This window comes from Echinops telfairi, unplaced genomic scaffold (assembly GCF_000313985.2).
Source record: "Echinops telfairi isolate 266 unplaced genomic scaffold, ASM31398v2 ScPeMD7_7417;HRSCAF=8455, whole genome shotgun sequence".
Classification (NCBI taxonomy): domain Eukaryota; kingdom Metazoa; phylum Chordata; class Mammalia; order Afrosoricida; family Tenrecidae; genus Echinops; species Echinops telfairi.
Genome location: NW_022111317.1, coordinates 3,418,003 through 3,441,232, shown reverse-complemented (window position 1 = coordinate 3,441,232; position 23,230 = coordinate 3,418,003). Strand labels below are relative to the sequence as shown.

The 23,230-nt window shown below is 59.6% G+C and overlaps 2 protein-coding genes across 3 annotated transcripts in view; one reads left to right on the top strand and one right to left on the bottom strand.

Annotated features, from left to right (window-relative positions):
• LOC101653502 (aryl hydrocarbon receptor interacting protein) overlaps positions 1-9,774 on the top strand; it is a 12,306-nt gene extending 2,532 nt beyond the window's left edge. The window contains exons 2-6 of one of the 2 annotated variants that reach the window (XM_045297255.1): positions 6,014-6,193; positions 8,462-8,650; positions 8,953-9,129; positions 9,217-9,358; positions 9,460-9,774. In XM_045297255.1, coding sequence (XP_045153190.1) covers positions 6,014-6,193; positions 8,462-8,650; positions 8,953-9,129; positions 9,217-9,358; positions 9,460-9,698 — 927 coding nt within the window. In that variant the 3' untranslated portion in view covers positions 9,699-9,774. The remainder of the gene's footprint in view (positions 1-6,013; positions 6,194-8,461; positions 8,651-8,952; positions 9,130-9,216; positions 9,359-9,459) is intronic. The other variant, XM_004713582.4, reaches the window with a different exon arrangement.
• A 1,104-nt stretch (positions 9,775-10,878) lies between these two features.
• The window catches only part of PITPNM1 (phosphatidylinositol transfer protein membrane associated 1), a 13,981-nt gene continuing 1,629 nt past the window's right edge, over positions 10,879-23,230 (bottom strand). Inside the window, exons 2-24 of the mRNA XM_004713583.4 lie at positions 23,093-23,202; positions 21,369-21,583; positions 21,148-21,269; positions 20,746-20,970; positions 19,138-19,464; positions 18,967-19,062; positions 18,769-18,876; positions 17,334-17,395; positions 16,793-17,043; positions 16,297-16,486; positions 16,093-16,200; positions 15,820-15,977; positions 15,538-15,740; positions 14,806-14,976; positions 13,892-14,056; positions 13,610-13,758; positions 13,399-13,509; positions 13,040-13,156; positions 12,708-12,856; positions 12,484-12,633; positions 12,226-12,409; positions 11,902-12,030; positions 10,879-11,345 (exon numbers count right to left, since the gene is read on the bottom strand). Of these exons, the coding sequence (XP_004713640.1) occupies positions 11,082-11,345; positions 11,902-12,030; positions 12,226-12,409; positions 12,484-12,633; positions 12,708-12,856; positions 13,040-13,156; positions 13,399-13,509; positions 13,610-13,758; positions 13,892-14,056; positions 14,806-14,976; positions 15,538-15,740; positions 15,820-15,977; positions 16,093-16,200; positions 16,297-16,486; positions 16,793-17,043; positions 17,334-17,395; positions 18,769-18,876; positions 18,967-19,062; positions 19,138-19,464; positions 20,746-20,970; positions 21,148-21,269; positions 21,369-21,583; positions 23,093-23,170 (3,732 nt within the window). The 5' untranslated portion in view covers positions 23,171-23,202 and the 3' untranslated portion in view covers positions 10,879-11,081. The remainder of the gene's footprint in view (positions 11,346-11,901; positions 12,031-12,225; positions 12,410-12,483; positions 12,634-12,707; positions 12,857-13,039; positions 13,157-13,398; positions 13,510-13,609; positions 13,759-13,891; positions 14,057-14,805; positions 14,977-15,537; positions 15,741-15,819; positions 15,978-16,092; positions 16,201-16,296; positions 16,487-16,792; positions 17,044-17,333; positions 17,396-18,768; positions 18,877-18,966; positions 19,063-19,137; positions 19,465-20,745; positions 20,971-21,147; positions 21,270-21,368; positions 21,584-23,092; positions 23,203-23,230) is intronic.

Genomic DNA, 23,230 nt, shown 5'->3' with positions numbered 1-23,230 from the left:
ACACACACACACACACACACACAGCCTGGATCCTTCTTTCCTCAGGTCTCTGCTTCCCTGAAGGCTGTGTGAACCTGCCCTCCCACCACAGCCCATCCCTCCCCACTGCCCTCACCCTGCTGTAGTTTGTGGTTTGACCCCGTAAGAGTGGCTGGGTGGCCTGGTCTCTAACTTCCCAAAGGGGAAGGAAAGTCGAAATCAACAGCCTCAGGCTGTTGAATTCTTAGAGGCAAAGGTCAGCACGCTTCCACCCTCCAGCTTTCCTGTCTCTGTCACCAGTGAGGACATCCTCTCACAGTACTCCCACCCCCTCTGCGGGACCAGTCATTCGCTGCAGTGATCGCATGGAGCTCCCAGCAAGTCCACGCGATTCTGGGGTTGGTCAGGGAGTGTTGTTATTAGGTGCCGTCAAGCCGGTTCTGATTCGGTGACCCTATATGAACGATGGAAAAAACACTGCTCGGTCCTGTGCCAGCCTCGCAGCTGCTGTTCCGTGTGAGCCCGTTATTAACAACCCCTGTTGCGGCCCACCAATTTGAGGGTCTTCCTCTAGTTTGCTGACCAGCTGCTTTACCCATGCCTGATGTCCTTTCCAAGGATCGGTGCTGTGGATGGCGTGTCCAGAGTATGCGCTGCCGTCTTGTCATGCCTCACGTCGAAGGAGTATTCCTGCTGGACTTCTTCCCAGGCAGACTGGTTCTTCTCTACAAGTCCTTGGTCTGTTCCGTGTTCTCCGCCAACCCGAGGTCAAGTGTATCAGCAGTTCCGTCTGCCTTGTTCATTGCCCAGCTTTCCCATCAAAATGACCGGGGCGTGAGTCAGGTCCGCCCGTGTCTTCAACGGGACGGACGGGGTTGCTTTTGAGCCCTTTAAAGAAGTCTTTTGCCCCAGATTTGGCTTCCTGGCTGCTGCTTCCATGGATGTGGATTTTAAATCCAAGCAGAATGAAGCTCTTGACAACTCCATTTTCCCCCCCTCTACTTATATTGCCAACTCGACCCATTGTGGGGAGTTTTATTTTCTTTCGATTGAGGAGTGGCCCCTCCGGAAGGCTGTCTTCTTTGTCCTTATCAGTAAGCGCTTCAAGCCCTCTGCACTTCCAGCGAGCAGAGTGCTGTCGCCTGCATAGCACAGGATGCCTGTGAGACTTCTTCCGGCCCCATGCCCTCCTCTTCATGCAGTCCAGTGTCCCAGCTTACTGACTCCGTCCGTGTGCAGCCCCATTACATATCGTGACAGGACACAGCCCGGGCACACACCTCTTCTGATTGTAAACCACACAGGCTCCCCTTGTTCTGTTTGGACAAATGCCTCTTAATCTCTTTATTGGTTCTGCATGAGCACAATGAAGTTGTTCTGCAATTCCTATTCCTTACAAGGCTATCCATGACTACTCATGATCGACACAGTAGAATGCCTTTGCGTCCTCAGTGCAACACAGGTCAACATCTTTCTGGTCGTCTGTGCTTCCAGCCAAGAGGCAGCGGATGTCAGCAGGCATAAACCTCGTGCCGCACCCCCTTCCGAATCCAGCTTGTATTTCTGGCTGCTGCCAGTTCATGCACTGCTGGGCGATCACCAGCAAATTTATGTGTGCCATGTTAACGCTAGCGGCCAATAATTCCTGTCTTCTGTGGGTTGACCTTTGGAATGGGCAGGAATCTCTTTCAGTCGTTTGGCCAGGCAGCTGTCGTCCAGGTTTCTTGGCCTAGATGTGTGCGTCCCTCCACTGCTGCATCGATTTGTTGAAGTGTCTCAATTAGGGTTCCATCGGTTTCTGGAGCCCTGTTTTTCACCAGTGTCCTCAGTCAGTGCAGCTTGGACTTCTTTCTCGTGACTCTTGGTTCTTCGTCGCATGCCGTCTCCCGAAAGGATGAAATGTCGGCTTGTGCATTTTGGTGCAGCGGCTGTGTGCGGCCTCCTCCTCTGGATGCTTCCTGCAGCATTCAGTGTTTTTTGCCCATAGAATCCTTCAACATTGCAACTCGAGGCCTGACACTTTCCTTCCGTTCTTTCAGTTGGATGACTGCCGAGCTCGTTCTCACGTTTGGGTTTCTAACCCCAGACCTTTGCACGTTTCCTTTAATACCCTACTCTGTCTTCTTGAGCCGCTCATTGAAATCTTCTGATTAGCTCGTTACCTTGCCCGCCGTCCTGTTTGCCATAGTTAGTCTTCATTTAATAGTCTCTCCTGACAGCCACTTTGATCTTTTCTTTCTCTCCTGTTGTTTGAATGCCCTTTGCTCTCTCCATGTGTGACGTTCTTGATGCCACCCCCCCACCCCCCACACCCCCCCAGCCCCGACTTGTGAGGTCTTTGGTCATTAGTGCATCAACTCTGTTCCTATCTCTGAATTCAGGCGGGGTCTACTCCAGGTCCTATTGCGGCTCTTAGGGATCTGTTTTCATTTTCTTCATCTTTACCTTGAAATTGCCAATGAGCCCTTGGTGGCCTGCTCTGCAGCGGGCCTCCGGCCTTGTTTTGACTGGTGATGTTGACCTTCTCCACAGTCTCTTCCTGCAGATGCCATCGGTTTGATTCCCGTGTGGTCCATCTGACAGAAGTTGAAAGCAGTTATTTGCAGTGAATAAATCCGTGGTCCTTCAAATCCTGTCCTGGGCTTCTCAGAGTAATTTCTCTTTCCTCCTACAACACCAGCTTCTCTTGATTGCACGTGTGATCAATTTCGGGCTGCAGAAGTTGGTGAAAATCGTCAAATTCCTTGTCATCGTCATCAGTGGTGGGTCTATAAATTTGAATCACAGTTGTGTTAACTGCTCTTCCTTGTAGGGATGGGGGATATTGTCTTATTACCGATAACGTACTTAAGGATATTTTTGGAAATGTTCTTTTTCACGATGAATGCCATTCCTCTTCAACTGGACATTCCTGCCATTGAAGACTTTACGGTTGTCTGGTTCAAAATGGCTAAATCCGCACCCGTTTCAGCTGACTCGCGCTTATAATTTGAACTGGGGCTGGGCCCAACATCGTGAAGGTCCTGCGGACAAACACCTTTGACCGGGAAGAAGCGCAACCAGAATGCGCCTCAGAGGCAAGGGCGGTGCGACTGTGTCTCACCTGCGCTGGGCACGTTGTCAGGAGAGACCAGTCTCTGAAGGACATCCTGCTTGGTGCGGGGCAGGGGCGGCAAAGAAGAGGAAGGCTCTCGACCGGGTGGATTGGCTTAGTGGCTGCAACAGTGGGCGCAGACAGGACCGCCGTGGAGCGGTGGCCCAGGGCTGAGCAGGCTCCGTTGCACACAGGGTGGTTCTCGGTGGGAACTGGCTCAGGGCATCTCACAGTAAGAGTAATGCTTACAGCAGCGGTCTTCAGATCGTCCACTTCACGTTTAGATGGCGGTTTTCCTAGATGCGTGCTTTACACTCTGCGTGTTTGTATTATGAGCGAGTGTTTGCAGCCGCCCCATCAGCGCGCGAAGGTTCTGCCAGCTCTCCTCCGTCCACGCCCTCCAGGTCGCCTCCGCTCTGAGACGGCAGCTCTTGCCCAGTCCTATTTTCGGTGCCTCAGAGGAGTCCCTCGTCTGGCACTAGGTCAGTGTTCGGTGCTCTTCAGAAGGTGCTCAGTGGCTCCTTTTTATGCAGACGTGGGTCATCTTCCTAGTCTGTGTTAGTCTGGAAGCTCCACGGAAAACCGTCCACCGTGCGTAGGCCTGCTGGTGCTTGACATACCAGTGGCAAAGCTGCCAGCATCACAGCAACATCGGTGCCACCACAGCATGATGGGCCGGCAGACCCGCGGTGGCATTAGGCACCGGGGAAGTAACAGGGTCAGAAATGACTGGATTCTGATCTTGGGTTAGGAGCTGCTGGTTCTCTAGAAGTGCCCACAGGCCAGTCCCTCTCTGGCCCTGGGTCTTTTGGATTAGTCTGGCCTTCGTTCTGCTTAGGCAAGTTTTACAGAGCTCTAATTCTGCCAATACGTGCCAAGAGGCACCCACTCTGCCAGCATGCCTCCTGCCCAAAGGTGCTCCTGCCTCTCGCTCTACAGGACAGGAAGGCCACTGTGCTGCCTACTGGTTCTGCTGCGGCCATTTCTCTGCCTGTCACACCTTCCTCCCCTCTCCTTAGTCTAGAGGCTCACAGCGCAGGGATCCCAGGTCCAAAGGGTGCGCTCCAGTCCTGTCCCTTTGGGTGGTCATCATTGTCCCCCTTCAACTCCTGGGGTGGCTCATTTTAAGCCTAGAGGGATGTCACACCGACCAGTGCCCTCTCATTGTCAGCCTCCCCATGTCATCATGTTGAGCCCCTTATTGCAGCCACTGTGCCAATCCTTCTTTTTTTTTTTTTTAACACTTAAAAACATTTTGTATTTTTTTTAATCTATTTATTGGGGGTGTCAATCCATCTTATCGAGGCTCTGATGCCCCCCCTGAGGTTTTCACTATCTGACAACGTTCCAGTGCCAGTGGCTGATTCCTCTGCAGTGGACAGGTCACTCCTCCTTCATAGTCTGTTCTTACTCTGGAAGCGCTGCTGAAAGCTGTCCACAGTGGGTGACCCTGCCGGCATCGGAAATAGCACTGCCCTAGCATCCGGCATCACAGCGACAGGCACGTGAGCCACCTGGAGAGACAGACGCGGCAGACAGACACGTGGTGGAATCCCCTCATTAGGGTTCCTCAGGTGCCTCACTTGCACGAGCTCAGTCCCACGGGCGTCGTGTTCCTTACTCGTATTGTTAGCAAGCTCTCCGACCCCAACCGCTCACTTGTGTCGTCCCTGTGGGAGTGACAGGACCCTGGGTGGAAGGTCCCGGGGAAGTAATCCCCTGTCCCACAGACCCCTGGCTCTGAGTCCCACCTGACCTTGTCCACGACCTTGTTCCATGCAGAACGTGAACTCCGTGAGGACAAAGCCTTTTTTTAAAAACGAGCTTTTTATTGTGCTGGAGGTGATGGTTGACGGAGCAAATCAGGAGTGTCACGTTCACTAACATGCTTGTATCCCCCCCCTCCCCCTGCCATTGCCATCCTCCTAGCGTTTCCTGTTGCCATGTCTCCTCCTTTCTCGACCCTCTGCCCTAGGGTCAGTGCTGCCCTAGTGACTGTCCCTGGCTGATTATACTACAGTAACACAAGGACCAGGTCAGTTCTAGACCCGAAAGGCGACAAGGGCCACAGTCCCAGGGAGGGCTACCAGACTACCTGACCAGTAAGCCTGGTCTCTGTTATGATTCTGACTTCTGGTCCACATTCCTGTCTCCCCCCCACCCCCCACCCCCCACCCCAACACACACACACATGCACACACGGTATCCAGGGCCTTCTAATCTAATGGAATCCCTTTCAGAGCCGTTGGCAGTGGTGGCCGGGCACCATCTAATTCTTCTGGCCTCAGGCTGTGGAGACGGATGTCCGTGTGGTCCATCCGTCCATGGGACGCATTGCTTCCACGTGGCTTTCGAATTTCTTCTTTCCTCTGGACAGGGAGAGACTGCTATTTTCACCTTAGGTGGCTGCTAGCGAGCATCTGAGACTTCAGCCTCCGCTTGCCAAAGGCGGGTGTGGACCATTGTCTCTGTGTGTGTATCCTCCAGACGATGGCCCGAGCCTCCAGGGCCAAGCAACTCCTTAAAGACAAGGGTTTGGGTCTGATTTTGTTGCTTTGTGTTTTCACTGCTGTATCCTGGCCAAGGGGCCCTGGTGGCACAAGAGCGTCAGAACATGGCTGGTAACCAACAGGTCAGCAGTTCAAACCCACCAGCCGTTCCATTGGAGAAAGGCAGTTTCCATTAAGGTTATGGCTTTGAAACCCTCCCTGGGGGATCACTATGAGGGCTTTGTGCCTAGGAGTGGCTTGCTGAAGGACTGCGAGGAGGTACGTGCTTGGGGTCGAGCCTTAGCTGCCCCCTCGCTGACCAGGTGAACCGGGCTGCTTTCTATTCCTGGGCTTCCTTCCGGAGGGTGGTGCCAGGCATCAGCTCAGGTGGAGCTCTCGGGCCGTCTGCAAGGCAGGCTAGGGCCCTGCTGAGTCTGTGTGTGGTCCACAGGCCACCTTCCACTACCGGACGCTGCACAGTGACCAGGAGGGCACCGTGCTGGATGACAGCCGGGCCTGCGGCAAGCCCATGGAGCTGATCATCGGCAAGAAGTTCAAGCTGCCCGTGTGGGAGACCATTGTGTGCACCATGCGCCCGGGAGAGATCGCCCAGTTCCTCTGCGATGTCAAGGTCTGTGCCCCGCCCTCCCCTGCACGCTGGCATCTGGCCTCTCTTCTGCCCTCTTCTGTCTGTTAGCCAGACTGCAGTCAGCATTCACCCTCAGTGCAGGTACAGCTGCCCTCACGCCCACCCTGCTTGTTGCCGGCCCCTGCTGTGCTTCCCTAAGTCCTCTACCCCTCGCCATTCCTCCCCATCCTCTTTCTTGGCCTAAATTCATGGTCCCTCCTGTTGGTCCCGCAACCCCTCATTCTCTCCCTGGCTCTGAGCCACTGCAGGGCAGGCCTGGCCTGGCTGACCTCTGTGTGCCCCCAGCAAACTCAGGAAAGGTCTGCTGTGTGCGTGGCAGAGAGCTGAGCACCTGGTCAGCTCCTGAATTCCCGGGCTGAGCGCGGTGGGGCATGGGCTTACTGCGGGGGTGGGGTGGGGGTGGGCCCCCAACCCCAGTGGCTGTCTCAAGAGGAAGGCCATAGCCTAGCCCACCCCCGGTGCCCTGGGTCCAATGCAGAACAGAATGTGGAGGTGCCCCGTTAAGGCAAAGAGCGCAGTTTGTGGACTGTGTTCCGGAGAGGTGAGGGGGCGGGACGGGGAGGTGGAAATTCTTCAGGCCAGAAAGGACACGGGCAGGGGCCCTGGTGGTACTGCCCGGTAAGTGGTGGACCACTGACTACAAGGTTGGCAGTTCAAACTCACCAGCTGCTCCTTGGGAGAAAGAGGAGGCTGTCTGCCCCTGTAACGATTTGCAGCCTTGGAAACCCTAGGTCGGGTCTTAGGAGTCAGGACTGACTCAGTGGTTTCATAAGGACGGGGAGACAGGAGGATGGTAGGAGCGTGACGCACTCTTAGGAGTGTGTTGTGTTATGTTGGTTGCCAACAGCAAAGTTTCTTTCTTGCCTGGGTGCAGCCAGGCTAAGGCAGAACAGGGCGGCAGCCCCGCGCGCAGGGCCTAGCGCCCTGTGCTTGTACAGAGGTGAGGGCTGGGTGGAAACCACAGTCTGGGGTCTTGGTGAAGCTCCAGATGGCCGTTTTTGCCCGTCATCGTGGTCCGCTGCTCCTTTGCTGTCGTCACTGCCCTCGGCTTGCTGGCTTCTGACAAAGGCACGTTCTTTGCTGCGTGTACAGAACCTTTTACAGGGTCAGCCTTGGGGCGGAACCTTATAGGGTGGGCTCAGAGGCAAACCTGGAGGAACTCTGGTTCTGAGCGGACTCTGTGAAGTCCCGCTGGGGGGCTCGGTGTGGCATTGCCCGTGGTGCTGCATTCATTCCGCGGGCATGTCGATTTCGTTTTCTTCGTGGTCATGTAACCCTGGGTCTTTTGACCTGGGTGCTACCTGCCAGGTGTCTGCAGCATTGAGTGTGATAGGGTGAGTACGTGAGTGTTGGCGCAGGAGTGTGAACTCATGGTGTATAACTCCACGTCTGATAGACTTGGTCTAAGAAGTGTGTGTGCATGAGTGTGAGCACATGTGTGTAAGAATGCACACGAGCAGCTTTGTGTAAGAGTTTGTGAGTGTGCATGAGCACGTGTGTGTAGGAGCATGTGTGACCATGTATGTAAGAATGTGTGAGTGAGGATGTGTGTGCTTGTGTGTGAGTATACATAGATGCATGTGTGTGAATGTGTGTGCACGAGTATGAGCACGTTTAAGAACCTGTATGAGCATGTGTGTAAGAATGTGAGTGAGAATGTGTGCTTGTGTACGAGTGTACATGGATACATGTGTGAGGATGTGAGTGTGTGCATGAGTATGAGCACATGTGTATTTGTGTGTAAGAATGTGTGAGTGAGGATGTGTGTGCTTGCGTGCAAGTGTACATGAATGCATGTGAGAATGAGTTTGCACGAGTGTGAGCACATAACATGTGTGAGCACGTGTGTATTTGTAAGGATGTGAGTGAGGATGTGTGTGCTTGTGTGTAAGTGTACATGGATGCATGTGAGAATGTGTGCACGAGTATGTGCACATAAAAGAACGTCTGAGAACATGAGTGTGTGAGTGTGTATGTCTGGATGTAGAGAGCATGGGGTTGGTACTCGCATGCTTTGTTGGCAGAAGCTGGCAGCTTCTGAAGAGGCTTGGTCTCCCTGGCACTCAGCTTGGGTGTCTCCTCCACAGTCGTGTTGGGGGCTTCCCGGAAGGGGCCCTGGGCCCTGGATGTTCCTCTCTGGGCCTCAGAGTCCTGTTCAGGCAGTGATGGGGAAGTGGGCTGGGCTTCTGGCTGGCGGTCAGCCACCAGCCCACAGCGACACAGCCCTGGTACCCCCTTGTCCCCCTGCAGCACGTGGTCCTGTACCCCCTGGTGGCCAAGAGTCTGCGCAACATCGCGGCGGGCAAGGACCCGCTGGAAGGGCAGCGGCACTGCTGTGGCATCGCCCAGATGCATGAGCACAGCTCGCTGGGCCATGCCGACCTCGACGCCTTGCAGCACAACCCCCAGCCCCTCATCTTCCACATCGAGATGCTGACGGTGAGAGCTGCCAGACCACCCAGGGGCCAGCCTCCCAGCAGGCCGGCCCTCTCCCCTTGGGCCCTTGGTCCGTACCTGTGTGGTTACCACCTTCACGGCCCTGCCCTCATCTGAGGCCACAGCCGGAGGTGTTCCCTCGTCAGTGGGAGTGGGCTGTTCCCAGGGCACCAGAGCTCTGTGGGCCAGTGCCAGGAATATAGCAGGTGTGGGCTGGTCAACTCGTGTCAGCAGACTGGTTGGCTCGAGAACGAGGGGCCCTGCCCCCAGGGGCTGCTGTGCTGACTTGGACGGCACCTCGGCAGGTGGAGAAACCCGGCGCCTACCAGCAGGACCCGTGGGCCATGACAGATGAGGAGAAGGCCAAAGCCGTGCCCATCATCCACCAGGAGGGCAACCAGCTGTACCGGGACGGGCACGTGAAGGAGGCCGCTGCCAAATACTACGACGCCATCGCCTGTCTCAAGAACCTGCAGATGAAGGTGCTGCCAGCCGGGAGGCCAGGGTGGGTGGGCAGAGGAGGCCCAGGGGCCCTGGACTCAATCCCGTCTCCCGTCCTGGGCCCCCAGGAACAGCCCGGGTCCCCCGACTGGATCGAGCTAGACCAGCAGATCACCCCGCTGTTGCTCAACTACTGCCAGTGCAAGCTGGTGGCTGAGGAGTACTACGAGGTGCTGGACCACTGCTCCTCCATCCTCAACAAGTACGAAGGTCAGCCGTGGGCCGGGCCGAGGAAGGGGGAGGAGGGCAGAGGGGGCACGCTCTCCATGGGTGCCTGGTGCCGGGCTCAGTGTGGCTGACTCCCTGCTCAGGCTGCCGCCTCCTGCCACTACTGCCCCCTGCAGACAACGTCAAGGCCTACTTCAAGCGCGGCAAGGCCCACGCGGCCGTGTGGAACGCCCAGGAGGCCCAGGCCGATTTCGCCAAAGTGCTGGAGCTGGACCCGGCCCTGGCGCCCGTCGTGAGTCGGGAGCTGCGGGCCCTGGAAGCCCGGCTCCGGCAGAAGGACAAGGAAGAGAAGGCCCGCTTCCGAGGCATCTTCTCCCACTGACAGGTCCCCGGCCTGTCCACTGCTGCCTCCGCCAGCTCTGCCCCCCACCTCTCTGTATAAAGGCCTTATTTATCTCCCCCAGTCTGCCGGCTGGTCCCTGGGGGAGCCGGGGGCAGCCGGGCAGGCGAAGGGCCAGGCTTTTAGTCCTAGCTCTCCGTTTCCCCGGTCAGGGCCAGAGTGATGCTTTTTACTGACGAAGAAGTGGGTCTCGCCGGCCAGCGTTGGGGTTCCTGGGGAGCCCCCCGTTCTGACTGGGGAGCTAGAGCTGGCACAAGCTAGGTGGCTAGGCTGGCTGGGGAGGTTTCCTAGCAGGCCAGGGATGTGAGCTATGTCCTGAAGAGCGCTGGGCAGAGGTAGCGTGTTTGGGTGACGTGGGGGTCCGGGGTCCAGACTGGGGAGGACTTCGGGGTCAGGTGGGGGTCCTGCCCGAGGCTGTCTCCCAAAGCATGGAGCAGCAGAGGACAGTGGTCTGGACAGCTGGCACTGGACAGAGGCAGGACTCCTGGCTGGGGAGCGGGTGGGGGTGAGAAGAGGTACCCTGGATGGGTGCTGTGGGAGGTCCAAGGCTGGGGGTAGGGCGCATTTGGAAGGTGGCCTTGGGGCCTGGGCCTTGTGGCAAGGCCATTAGGGAGGAGGAAGGTATGCTGAGGGAGGAAGGGGGTGGCAGGATTACACAACGGTGGGGCAGGACCCCCTCAGCAGGGAGGGCTGCTGAGTTCCACTGTGGCGGGAGAGGGGCCTGGGAGGGGGCCACTTGACATATCACCACCTGAATCACAGGGCCCAGGGCCTGCCTTTCAGTGAGATGCCCAGGTGACTCTTAGGGAGACTTGTAGAAAAATGGAAATGGGCTCAGTGTCTGTATCTGCCGTGGTCTAGGAAAGAGCTAATTCAAGGCCCTGGGTTGGGGCGAGGGAGCTGGTGCCTGAGTGGCCAGTGCAGCCCCCAGCTCCCCTCTGACTCCACTGTTCCCCTGGCCTGGGCTTCTTGGCAAGGGGTGATGGCGAAGTGCACATCCGACCTTGGAAGCCTGAGCCCTCTGTCCCTCTGTCCCCCTGGGTCCCCAACGAGCTGTTGGTTGCACTCGGCAGCCTGGGTTGCAGGTGGATGGGCACACCACAGGATGCAGGGGGTTTATTTTCAATGGTGACACACACTGGGAAGGCAATGGGCCCCGCCCACTCCCTCCCCCCCCCTCCCCCCAGGCCGGGTCCCCCACACGGAAAGGGAGTAACACTGATGGACTGGACAGATGGATGCAGGGGCCAGGCGGGCAGGGCGGGGCGGGGCAGGGCATGGTTGGAGACCACAGCCCTCAGCCTCCAGGCCCTGGTCCGTCGGGCCCTGGGGTATAAATGGGCAGCCTATCTGGCTAGGGCAGCCTCACTCCTCGCTGTCCATCTTCAGGCTGATGCTTCGGGCCTTGCCCCGAGCCAGGGTGGTGGGTGGCGTCCCCGGGCCCTCTCGCTCTGCCTGGCTGGGGCCCCGGGAACGCAGCAGCTGGCTCTGTTTGCGCAGGAAGTCCACCGGGGCGCCCACGCCGTAGCTGCTCTTGGCCAAGGCAGCCCTCGGGGGTCCCGGTGGGGCATGAGGGTGGGAACCTCCCTCCAGTTGGCCCAGGTGGGCCACGTAGCCATCAGAGAGGAACTGCAGGCAAAAGTGGGCAGGCGTGAGGGGACAAGTGACCTTGGGCTCACCCGCTGCCCCCACTTGACCTCCCTCGGCTTCTGAGGCAGGGTGGGACCGGAGGCAGGGACTGGGAGCCAGGGCTCCGAGCTGCTCTGACTGCTGGGCCTCAGTTTCCTCATCTGTAAAACGGGGGCGTGCATGCTTGTAGCTAACAGCAACTCAGTCTGTGGCCATCCCTGACCAGTGCCTTGAGCCACTTCTGACCACAGCCACCCTATGAACCCGGAACTGCCCTGTGGCTTTTAACGGGACGCCTTCTTGAGGAGCAGCTAACGTCCAAGGCTTAAACCATTTGGCTCTCGGGACAAGCTGAGGAGGCAGGGCAGGGGCCCTTACCTGGGAGAGGGGACCTTCTCCGAGAGGTCAGACGGCCACTGCAGCCAGCCCACTAGTTAATGCCCCACCGGTTGGGCTGCTTCTCAGTTCCCAGCTGCACAGACACCTGGTCCCCTGAGGTGTGGCCGAGGCACAGGGTCGTGGCCTCAGACCCCTCCCCTGCTCCCAGGGCCCTCACCTGGCACTGTGCCTGCAGCTTCCGCACGGCCCGGCCCACGATGTAGGTCTGGCTGGGAGGCAGGCCCAGCGCCGCGTACACAGCCACGTCTTTGGGGGACCCGTAGCCAGCCACGATGTTCAGCTCTACCTGTGGCCAGAGGTGACCTCTGTCGTCAGAGCCCAGGGAGACGGGGCCAGGGGGAGGGAATGGGAGCTAATGGGGCGTGGGGGTGGGGGTGTCTCCCTGTGGGCAGACGTCTGGGGCGGGACTAGTAGAGAGGGCGGGGCCACCTCGAGCTGGCCAGGCGGGTTCGGGGGGGCCCCCTCCACCTCTACCTCGCACCTCCTGCAGCAGGTTCTGTAAGAACATGGCCTTCTGGCGCAGCGGGTCGTGGGTGAGGCCATCACAGAAGGAGACCACGCCGTGGGGGAAGTTGTGCTGGGACAGCCAGGCCACCACACGGTGCTTCTGCATGTCCGGCCGGCCTGTCACGTACACGATCAGGTAGCCCGCATCCTGCCAGTGCCTGCGGGCGAGGCGGCGGTCAGGCGGGGCAGGCGGGGCTACACACGGGCCGGGGCTACACCAGGCGGCTCTTACCTGACCACATCCACGGCGCCAGCGCGCACCTTGGGGTCGCTGCCCATGATGGACACGCTGGCGGTGAAGGAGCCGTCGATGCTGAAGACCACGGCCTCTGTGCCGCGGGCCACCACCGTCAAGCAGCACTCGGCGTATGTGTGGTCACCCCTGTGGCCCACTGGGGCGTGAGCGAGGGCGTGGCCACAGCAGAGGCCCGCCCCCAAGCCTCGCCCCACGCTCACCTGACCACCATGCGCACAGGGTAGACCCCGATACCCAGGGCACGCTCTGGGGGTACCGGGAAGGCCAGGCGGCCAGAGCTGTTGGTGACCTCAGTGCCGAAGTGGATCCACTTGCCGGACAGCGGCTGCGTCATGACGTAGACGTCCACCTGGGGGGTGGGGCCAAGGGTGCTTCAGCTACCCTCAACTCAGGGTGGGTGTCTACCATGGGTCGGGCTGGGCAGGGCGCAACCTGCGGAACAGGAGCTGAGCAGGATGGGAGATGGACGGGGGCAAGGTGGTGGCGCCAATGGGGACAGACAGGCCTACAGGGGTGGCCGCAGGGCCCTGACCTTCTCTCCCGTGAGCGTGACTACGTCCAAGGGCCCATACATGAAGCGTCCATTCAGCACCTGAGAGCGACCCTCGCACACCACCGTGTCGTTTGCCCGGTGGTTGGAAGTGACATTCTGCAGGTAGAGAGGAGAAGGTGAGGCTGTGTGTCCAGGGGCCAAGAAAGGCCTGGCCAGGAGGTGTGGGACCTGGGGGCAGGGCCAGGTGTTAGGGGCGGGGCTTGACCAGCATGGGGCGGAGATGCACCCCGCTTTCAGGACCAAGGACCCAGGTCTAGTCACAAGGCACCCGTGCAGGTGGTGGGTAGTGACCGGAAGGGCAGGGCCTGGTGCTGGAAGCCAGGGCAGGCAGCGCGTACCCGGATCTTGACCTGCGTGCGTTTGCGCTGCCACTTCTCCCTGGGGAAGGCCGGGCTGTATATGGACGGCTCCTCGCACTCGGCCAACTGGGGTCTCTCCTTCTCGATCACCTGTGCGGGTCGGGGCGCGGCCACGTGAACCCGGGCTGGGGCTGCCCGCGCTCGCCCCTTCCCCCACCCCAGCCAGCCAGCCACCCTCCTGCCCGCTCACCTGGCGCAGGATGAAGGCCACTACATCGGCCGACTCCCAGTAGCTGGCGTGGAAGAGGTGAGGCAGCGTGATGGTGGGGAAGGCCGTGAGCGCCTCGGGGCAGTACAGCGAGTAGTCAATCCGCTTGGTCCCCCACCAGCGCTCCAGGACTGCACGGCCACGCGGGCAGTGAGGCAGGGGCTGCGGCCTGGGCGCCCCACCCCTCCTGCCCCTCAGCGTGGGGACCCCGGAGTGCCCCCACCCCGACAGACAGCACTGCCCCAGCTGGGCCAGCTGACTTACTCTTGACCACCTCACTGGTGGTGCTGGGGGCAGCTGGCTGGGCAGGAGGCTCAGTGCCCAACTCACTGCCCTTCCAGAAGGCACCACTGGCCGAGGTGGGCGTGGAGGGTACCATCATGTCCAGCTCCTCCAGAAACAGACTGGAGTTTGTCTGCAGCGTTTCAGCTGGGGAGGGGAGCAGGCTCAGCAGGCCCACCCTGGCTGGCCAGGCTGCCCTCCTGCCTCCCACCTCCTTCCTCCTCCCGGTCAGGGCTGGGGGTGAGGGGGTGAGGGGTGGAGAGCAGCCTCCTCGTAGCTCACCCCAGCAGCCAGCTGCATTTACACAAGTGCAATTGGGAACAGCACACCCCTGTACATGCACAGAAGCCCCCCATAGCAGCTTCACACCCCATAAACACACAGAACAGCCATGCCTATAGGAAACCCCTCCAAATAGCCACACACACACAGCAGCCCCCCAAACAGCCACACATATGCAACACCCACAGGAGCCCCACTAATAGCCACAGTACCCTGCGATCACATATATACAGTAGCACCCCAAACAGCCACACACACAGAGCAACACTCATAGCACCCCCAAGGGGCCACAAACATGTCCCCAGAAGCCACACACACACAGCAGTCTCCCAGACAGATAGACAGAAACACACACACAGTACACATGCACAGTGACATATAATCAGGCACCGCATATCAGTGACACCCAGCCTTTTCTCTTTAGCTCAGTCAGCCCCTGCACCCCATTCCTGGACATAGAATGCCAGAGGGAACTAGGGATCCAGATCCCTTAAGGGGCCAGGCTAGGGCTCCCTAGTCCTGGGTGTGTTGACCACGATGTTCCGGATGTGGGAACTCACTCATGCCCCTGCACGAGCGCCCCAGCCCTCCCTGCTTGTCTTGGTTGGGCATACCCAGCAGCAGGGAGGAGCCGTCTCCCAGGGGGAACTTCTGGTAGCGGGGAACAGCCAGCGGGGCGATGGCCTGGAACTTGGGGGCCAGCAGGGGCTCCAGACGGGAGGCGCAGGGGTCGGCGGCATGGAAGAGGTTGTAGATCTGCCTGCAGGCTGGGCGCATCTGGGCCACTGGGAACCCAGGAGACAGAGAAAGACATCCACTGTGGGCGTGGGGGTAGCACCCTGACATGCCCCTTCTGGTGGCCACTAGGGTCCCATGTGAAGTGGGGTCTTCTGGCCGTGGCTTCCTCAGACCTCATGGGCTGGGTGGTTCTGGCGTGGAGGACCCTGTCTCCCGCAGCACCCCCCCCCAAAAGGCTCCCCTGGGCAGCGGCCTTGGCAGTTCCCCTCTCCCTGGGCCTCAGTTTCCCCAACATTCACTCAATTGCCATCGAGTCGATTCTGAATGAAAGCAATCCTGTAGGACAGGGTAGAACTGTTTCTTGTGGGTGTCCAAGACCCTTAACTCTTTACGAGAGTAGAAAGCTCCATCAGCAGCCAGTGGTTTTGAACTACTGACCTATGGATCGTAGCTGAACATGTAACCACTATGTCACTGGGGTTCCTTGCCCTGTGCTAACCAGGCCATTCAGTTTGTATAGTGGGGATGGGGTGGGAGGGGTTGAGATGGGAGCTCAGATGCATGTGGCCTGGCAGGGGGCTCACCCCCCGCCCATACTCAGGGCTCACCCTCTAAGGCGGGCATCACAGTTTTGCGCAGAGCCAGCACCAGGCCCAGTGGGGAGCCAAAGAGGAAGAAGCTGGAGACCTTGAAGTCCAGGCGGGCTGCACTGGTGGGTCCGTCTGACACCTCGGAGCCAGCAGCTGGGGGGCAGGAGGCTGTACTGGTCCGCCAGGACTCTCCGGAGGGGGCCGAGGGGCCGGCCTGCAGGCTGTGGGGAGGGGCACTCAGTATGGCTGTCCATGCTCCCATCAAGAGAGCCTGGTGGGCTGATGGGGCAGGGAAGCCACCTGTTCTGGGTCCCTTCAGGCTCAGGATTGGCCATGTCGCCGGGGGTGCGCTGGGCAGGCAGGGCCGACGGTTCTGGGCTAGCCCGGCCCAGTCCGTCTGCCCCATCTGCCAGGGGGTCCCGCACTGGGCCGACCTCAGGGGAGAGCAGCTCGTTGTTCTAGAGGGAACAGGGTGAGCGAAGCAGTCTCAGGAGGCCTGGGGACCAGGTTCTGAGCTGGCAGTGAGAAAGGAGCAAGGCTGGGGAGTTGGGGAGAGCAGTAGCCCCCACTGACCAGGCTTCCTCGGCGGCTGCTGCTCCGGCTTCCCGTGGCTGCGTTGGCACTGTGGCAGAGCGCGTCGAAGCCCAGGATTCCGCCAACACCATCTCCAATCAGCACCACCTGGCGGGGGATGGGGTGGGGTGGGGGTGGCATCAAGAGGGGCCTTGTGGCCAGGGGCTGCCACAGAGGACAAGCAGGGCTCCCCCTCCCCCTGACCTGCCCGCAGAAGCCTGTGCCCTCGGGGCAGCGCAGGAAGGCGCTGTAGGCCTGGTTGGTGCGAGTGATGACAGTGGCCACGGCGCCCTGGTAGCGAGAGGACGAGGTGGCCAGCAGGGGCAGGGCGGCCAGAGGGATGTGGTCCTGGGAGCGGGATAGGCTGTCGCCGTCATGGCTGTAGGGGCTCAGGCTGTAAGGGGAGGGGGTAGATGGGTGAGGAGCCTCCAGCCCCTCCACTGCCCTTGGGTCCTCGTGGTCTGCTTAGGAAGTCTGTGGGCCTTGGTGGGGTGCTGCAGCACTGGGATGGGGGGAGGGCGGGGTCTCTGGCCTAGAAGTGAGTGATGGTCCAGGTAGCCCAAGAGCTCAGGTGTCTGGCTTCCCAGCCTCCTCCCCCACTCCCACCCTAGGATCCTAGGACCCCCCACCCCCCACTGGGTGGCTGTCCTCGTCTTGGGGACCCTAAGCGTTCCCTGCCCATCCCCTTGCTGGCCAATACTTGGAGACGAGGGCATAGGCGGCAGCACAGATGGCCGGGCAGGGCACCAGGCGAAGCGCCACATGGCCTAGGGCCTCCGGGAAGTGGATGCGGGTAACAGCTTCGAAGGCCACGCTGAGCGTCTGCACGTCGGCCTGCTTGGAATTGGCATCCCCGGGGCCCGAGTCTAGGATGTTGCCGCTGTGTAGGATGAGGAAGAGGGCGTGCACCGAGCAGGCCTCAGCCCCCAGGTCCCCGGTTCCGTCTGGGCCCTGCAGGGTGCCGTGGGCACAAGACGGGTCAGAGAGGACAGCCAGCGGCGACAGAACCCAGCTGGGGGAGGCATTTAGCTAAGCTAACCAGGGCCCTGGAGAGGATTTGGACAGACAGCGACTCCATGCGACAGAGTAGAACTGCCCCGTGGGGTTTCCGAGGGGGTCATCCATGTGGGAGCTGATCACCAGGTTTCTGCCGCTGGGCCAAAGGGTGAATTCAAACAGCCAACCTTTCTGTTAGCAGCTGAACGCCTCACTGCCGGCCCACCAGCACCAGCCAGACTCACCTCTGAGTCCCTGGCGCCTTGGGACCCGTCCTCCATGCCTTTAGTGGCCTCCATTCCAGGGTCTGCAGGGCAGGGGAGAGCCAGTGAGGGTGGACTGTGGGAGCCCTGGGGCACCTCTGCTCTAGTATCTGCCTGACTTGCCCTGGCCTGGTTCTGGTCTTTGCTCCTGTGGGGTTTGCTGTTAGGGTGGGACCTCGCCCCACAAAATCTTGCTTGCTCGGTACACTTCTAATCCCACCCAATCCAATATGGTAGCCGTCAGCCACCTCCTGCAGGAAAAAGATGTGGCGTCCATGAAGAGTCACAATCTCAGAAACCCACTAGGGTAGCTCTACCCTGTCCTATGGGGTCACTATGAGCCGGCATCAGTTTGGCGGCAGTGAGTGAGTGAGTGAGTGAGGAGTCACCTGTGGCTGCCAAGCTTTAAACGAATTCCCTGTGGGCCTGGCCACAGTTCGGGTGCTCGAGAGCCGCATCTGGCTAGGCCATCAGGTTGATTCCAAGTCATAGCAGGCCTGCAGAGCTGACAGCTCTGCAGGGTTTCTAATCATCACAGGTGCAATCAGCCCACCTTGCCTTCCTTCTGCAGGGCAGCTGATGCGCTTGGGCTGCCCACCTTTCATTATCCCCCCAATGCTTAACCCACTGGCTACCGTATTGGGCACACTGCAGATATTGGCCCATTTCATAGGCGTTCCTTTGGACGCGCTAGTCTAATCTTCGACACCCAGCTGAGCCATCACTGAAGATTTCCAGACGCCTAAGGAACACCTCCATCCTGCCTGCACCTGAGATGCGGCCCACCCATCCTCTCATCACCCATTCAGGGTCACTCTCTGGTCACCCTTCACGGTGACCCCCCGTGTCACAGAGCAGGTCACACAGAGGTGGTTTCCTCCATGGGCTGTGATCCTAACGTTGGTTGCGTTCAAACCGCCAACCTTCAGGTTGTACCCCAGTACGTGGGGACCATGTGTGCCTCTGAGGGATCCCTGGAGCCATCCCATGGTTGTTGGGCACCGTCAAGGTGATTCTGACCCACAGCAATCCACGTGATTGAGTAGAACGACCCCAAATGATTTTCTAGGCTGTGACGTCATAGGGGTATGTGCTGGGCTGCTAACCACAAGGTCAGCAGTTCAAACCCACCAGCTGCTCTGAGGGAGAAAGATGAGGCTTTCTACTCCCGATAGGAGTTACAGTTTCAGAAACTCACAGGGACAGTTCTTCCCTGTTCTGTAGGGCTGTTGTGAGCCGGAATTGGCACAGTGACAGTGACTTCTGGGGGACCCCATTAACTTTATGACTGAGCTGTTCCCTGAGTCCCCAGACCGCAGGAGAGGTGAGTCAGCATTTGCCGACTGACCTTGTCCCAGGGGCAGAATCCAGCCCTCCCACTGCGACCGGGCTGCTCCTGCCTTTTGGGGGCGCTCACCTGGAGCCCCCTCAGCCTCCGTGGGAGAGGCGAAGGCGTCGATGAAGTCGTTGGAATTCCACTTGGTCATCTCCTTGGGAAAGACCTCTTCACTGTCCGAGAAGCCTTCTGAGGGGACAAGGGACTGTGTCACTGTGGGAGGCGTTACCCAGGGGGCCCCCTCCTCCCCACCGCCTGCCCCAGGACCCAGGTGCTAACCGTGGGCATCAAAGAACTCCTCCTCAGAGCTATTCTCGGAGTCTCTGGCAATGTTCTGCATGCGCCACTCAGACAGGCTCTGGGGGGACACACCCCCTGCAGGGGCCACAGGCTCAGGAGGAGCCAAGCCGGCGGGGGTGCCTCCTCCCGGCCGTCTGGCCCCAGTCTCACCTCCATGCTGGGATGAGTAGGAGGAGCGGGAAGACGAGGACCACTGTTTGCCGAAGCTGGTGTCCGGCGAGGCGTCCGGGCCGGCAGCAGCCTCCGGCCTGTTGGGGGTGCTGGCTAGGCTGGCCCCTGGCCGGACCTCGGGGCCTGGCTTCCCGGGGGGCTGGGCCTCGGGCCCCTCACTGCCCGTGGTGCACTTGGCCATGCGCTGGGCCAGCATTCGGGCAGTCTCCTCCTCCAGGGCCCGGATGTCAGCCATGCTCAGCTCCGTCCACTCGTCCTGCCAGCACCAGGCCTGGCGGTGTGCTCGAAGCATCACCCGGCGCAGACCTGCAGGCCCCAGAGCCCGTGCCCCGGATCAGCCCGAGGGTCCCCTGGAAGACCCCAGGGAGCCCCACATGTAGGGCAGGGACAGGAGTGGGAGCTGGGACCGCTGTCTGCCGGCCCCACCTACCTCCCAGCCCTGTGCCTCTCTCCCCTTATGAGCACCCCAGCTCTGAGCCCTGACCCAACTACATCCCCCCAGCAGCCGGTCCTGTCAGCTGACTTCCTACCACTAACTTCCTCAAGGAGTCCACAGCTAATTAAGGCCTTAACAGTTAATGAAATTGTTGCCGGTTAATGAAGGTGTTAATAGTTAATGGAAGAATTGGCACTTCATGAAGGCCGCAGCGAAAGATGAGCCCTGTCCTGGGAGCTCTTCATCTAAGGCAGAGGAACAAAGTCACGAGGCATTACAGTAAGGATGCCCAGCAGACTGCAGAAGGAAGAGAGGAAACCGGTTGCACCGTGCTCGTTCCCACTCACGGCCCCATGGAGGTCAGAACAGGACTGTGCTCCGCAGGGGGTTCTGAAAAAGCCCTGGTGGCACCGCAGGTTACGCACCGCCATGCTAACCGCTAGTTCGGCGGGCTTACACCCACCAGCTGCTCCCTAGGAGACAGAAGAGGCTGTCTGCTGCTGTCCAGAGGAACAGTCTGGGAAACCCTACGGAACAGTTTCTAATCCTGCAGGGTCCCGAGATGAGTCAACTCGATCGAATTGTTCGGAAGTAGATCACCCTCAGGCCTTTCTTCCAAAGTGGCTGTGGTTGGACTTGACCTGCTAACCTTTGGGTTAGGAGCCATTCATTTAACCTTCTGTGCCGCCTAGGGAGTCCTCGCAGGACACACATCAGAAATTCGTATGGGATCGCGTGGGGGTCGAACGTGGGTGGTTCCAATTCTCTTTATCTGCATTGTCCATACAACGGGAACTTCCGCTGCAGGGTCGATGGGGAATGACTTGCCAATCCCCAGGGATCAGGATTTAGAACAGAGCCCAGAGCTCTTGACTCCCCAACCCAGGGGTCAGACCTGGAGGCAAGCAGGGGTGGTAGGGTGGCACCTAGACACCGGGTTGCTGAGACTCAGTCCTGCCCTACTCTGGAGTGATGGCGTCTTTCGATCTTCCCGGTCTGGACCTCGGAGATCAGCATTTCCAGGCTAGCTAGCTCCCCAATCCCAGACCAGGCTGTATTCCTCCCTCTGGCTCAGAACTTTCCACACCACAGGGAAATGGGGTGGGGGGGCTCTTTGCATGGGGGTCCCCTGAGGCCCGGCAGGTGCTCACCCACGTCATGGATGAACTGCTCAATCTTGGCCTGCATGCCCCAGTAGCGAAACTCCACCTTGCACAGCTTGTAGGCGCACATGAGGGGCCCCGTCTGCGCCGCTGTCCGAGCCCAGTCGTCAGCCAGCGGCCCCCGGCCCGTCTTGACAGAGTGGTACAGACGGGGGTCCTCCTCCACTTTGTACTCGCCTGGGCCCACTGCATCCCGGACGATGTCAATGGTGTCTGTGGGGTGAGGTGGGGGGGCAGGGGTGGGAGAGCAGGCACTTGAGTTAGTGCTTGGGTACAGAGCAGCCAGCCCCTCAAAGGCAGAGAAGAGTCCGGGACATCCCTAAGGGAGACTGCATGGAGACTGCAGGTGGCCTCCAGGGTCATCTCCCTCCACCCCCAACCAGGCCTCACCTAGGATGCGTTGACGCCTCTCAACCCCGCTCAGGTTGAAGACGTTGGGCTGCTGACCCCCATCAGGCAGGTAATAGGTCTCTATTTCAATGGAGAATTTCTCCACGAAGGGGCAGGTGTACCTAGACGGGGCAGGTGGGGAGGGTCACCGCTGTGGCTGCCAGAGCCACTCCCCAGGCGGTCACAGGCCCACGCCCACCCACCTCTCAGTGGGCTCTCACCGGGTTCGGGTGTAGGGATACGCGTTCCAGGATTCCTCCTCCACCTGCAGGGCAGCCTTGGGGAGCAGTGCCCGGAACCAGCCAGGGATATGGGAGCCAACGTGGTACACTTTGTGCGTGTACTGTCCACTGCCGCCGGGCCCATCTGTGTAGGGCCGGTTGGCCAGAATCTCCACGCCGCTGCCCTCACCGCTTGATTCCTCTCGGCTCTTCTTCTGCAGAGAGGAACACGGGGCTCCAGCTGGGAGCAAAGGCCTTCCTCTCTCTGCCTCTGGGACCCCCACCTTGGTCGGCCTGGCCTCCACGCAGCTCTCAGGGGCCTCGTCCCAGCCCTTCCAACCCCCGGAAACCTCACGAGGCCCCCTCAGCTCCTGGAGGTCAGTATCATAACAGTCCCCATCCAGTCCCCCATAGGAGGTAAACATGTACTGAGCACCTACTGCACGCCCTGAAGGAGCCCTGGTGGCACAGTGGTTATGCGTTGGGCTGCTAAGGGTATGGACAGCAGTTCGAAACCACCAACCGCTCCATGGAAGACAGGTGAGGCTTTCTACTCCCATCAAGAGTTACAGCTTTGGAAACCCATGAGGGCAGACCCTGTTCTTTAGGGTCACTATGAGTGGATATTGACTCGATGGCAGAGTTGTGTTTGTTTATATGTGGGGATTATATTGAGTGGGATAGATCAAAGAGCACCACAAAGATCTAAGCTGTGGTGCAACTCTCATTCGAGCAGGGCCAGTGTGGCAAACTAAGCACGCTGGTGGCGCAGCGGTTAAGCACTGGGCAGGGTTAAACTTTACACTGAAAGGTTGGCGGTCTGAACCCATTGGCCTGTCCCAGGGGACAGGCCTCTCTACTTCCACAGAGAGTCAAGATGAGAGCCCGGGGAACCCTGTGGGCCAGTTCTCTGTCCTAAAGGGTCACTGTGAGTCGAAATCAACTCACATCACGCCAGTGGGTTTGGGGTTTATGGGCTGTTATAGGGTGAAGATGTGGCAGTTTGAATCTGATGGTCAGGGCAGACCTGGTTGAGAAGAGATAGGACCCAACCCTGGAAGGCTAATGCAGGAAGAGCCATGGCTAGGGGCCAGGGTGGGCCTGAGTGCCTGGCTTGGGCGAGAAAGAGGCCCCTGCTTGGCCCAGAGGGGGACGGTAGTGACATGGAGGCCAGTGGGTTGGGAAGGGAGAACTGGGCCAGTGATGAGAGGATGGGTGCCACCTGAGGACCTGACCCTGGCCCTGTCCCAGACCCCAAACCCCATCTCCTGCATCCTCCCAGGGGGCTACCCTTGTGGGTTAGTCTCTGAAGCCCCACTTGACCCACTCCCCTCCCTGAGACCTGCCCCAGCTCCTTTCCCAGACACTGTCACCCCTTTGGGGATCCCTGCCCATCCCCCCATCCCCCCACCAGCTTTGGGGTCTGACACTCTTCTCATTTCCTTAACCTTTGCCCCGGCAAGGACCCTGGCCCCTCTCTAGCCCCTCCCCGCTTCTGCCTCTTGCCTTCCCTGCATCTCCTTGCTTGGGGCCTTCCTTGCCCCCCTCGGATCTTCTAAGGATTAAAGGGGGTCACGCGCGCGTGGGCTGAGCACATGGGGGCGGGAGGGGCACATCCAGAGCCCTGCCAGGCCACAGGCGGGTAGCTCGGGTGGCCCCAGGTGCCGAGCCCGGATGGCGACCAGCCTGTGCGCTCTGGCTGCGGTGTCCTCTCTGGCCCTCACCTGGATCATGTAGAGCTGGGCCACCTGGTACTCGTCCAAGCTCATGGGCAGCAGGATGCGGTACTCCTTGATGAGCATCCTCGGCGCTGGGCCCGCGGCCTCCGCTCCGCCTGGCGCGGACACGGCCCTCAGTTGGGG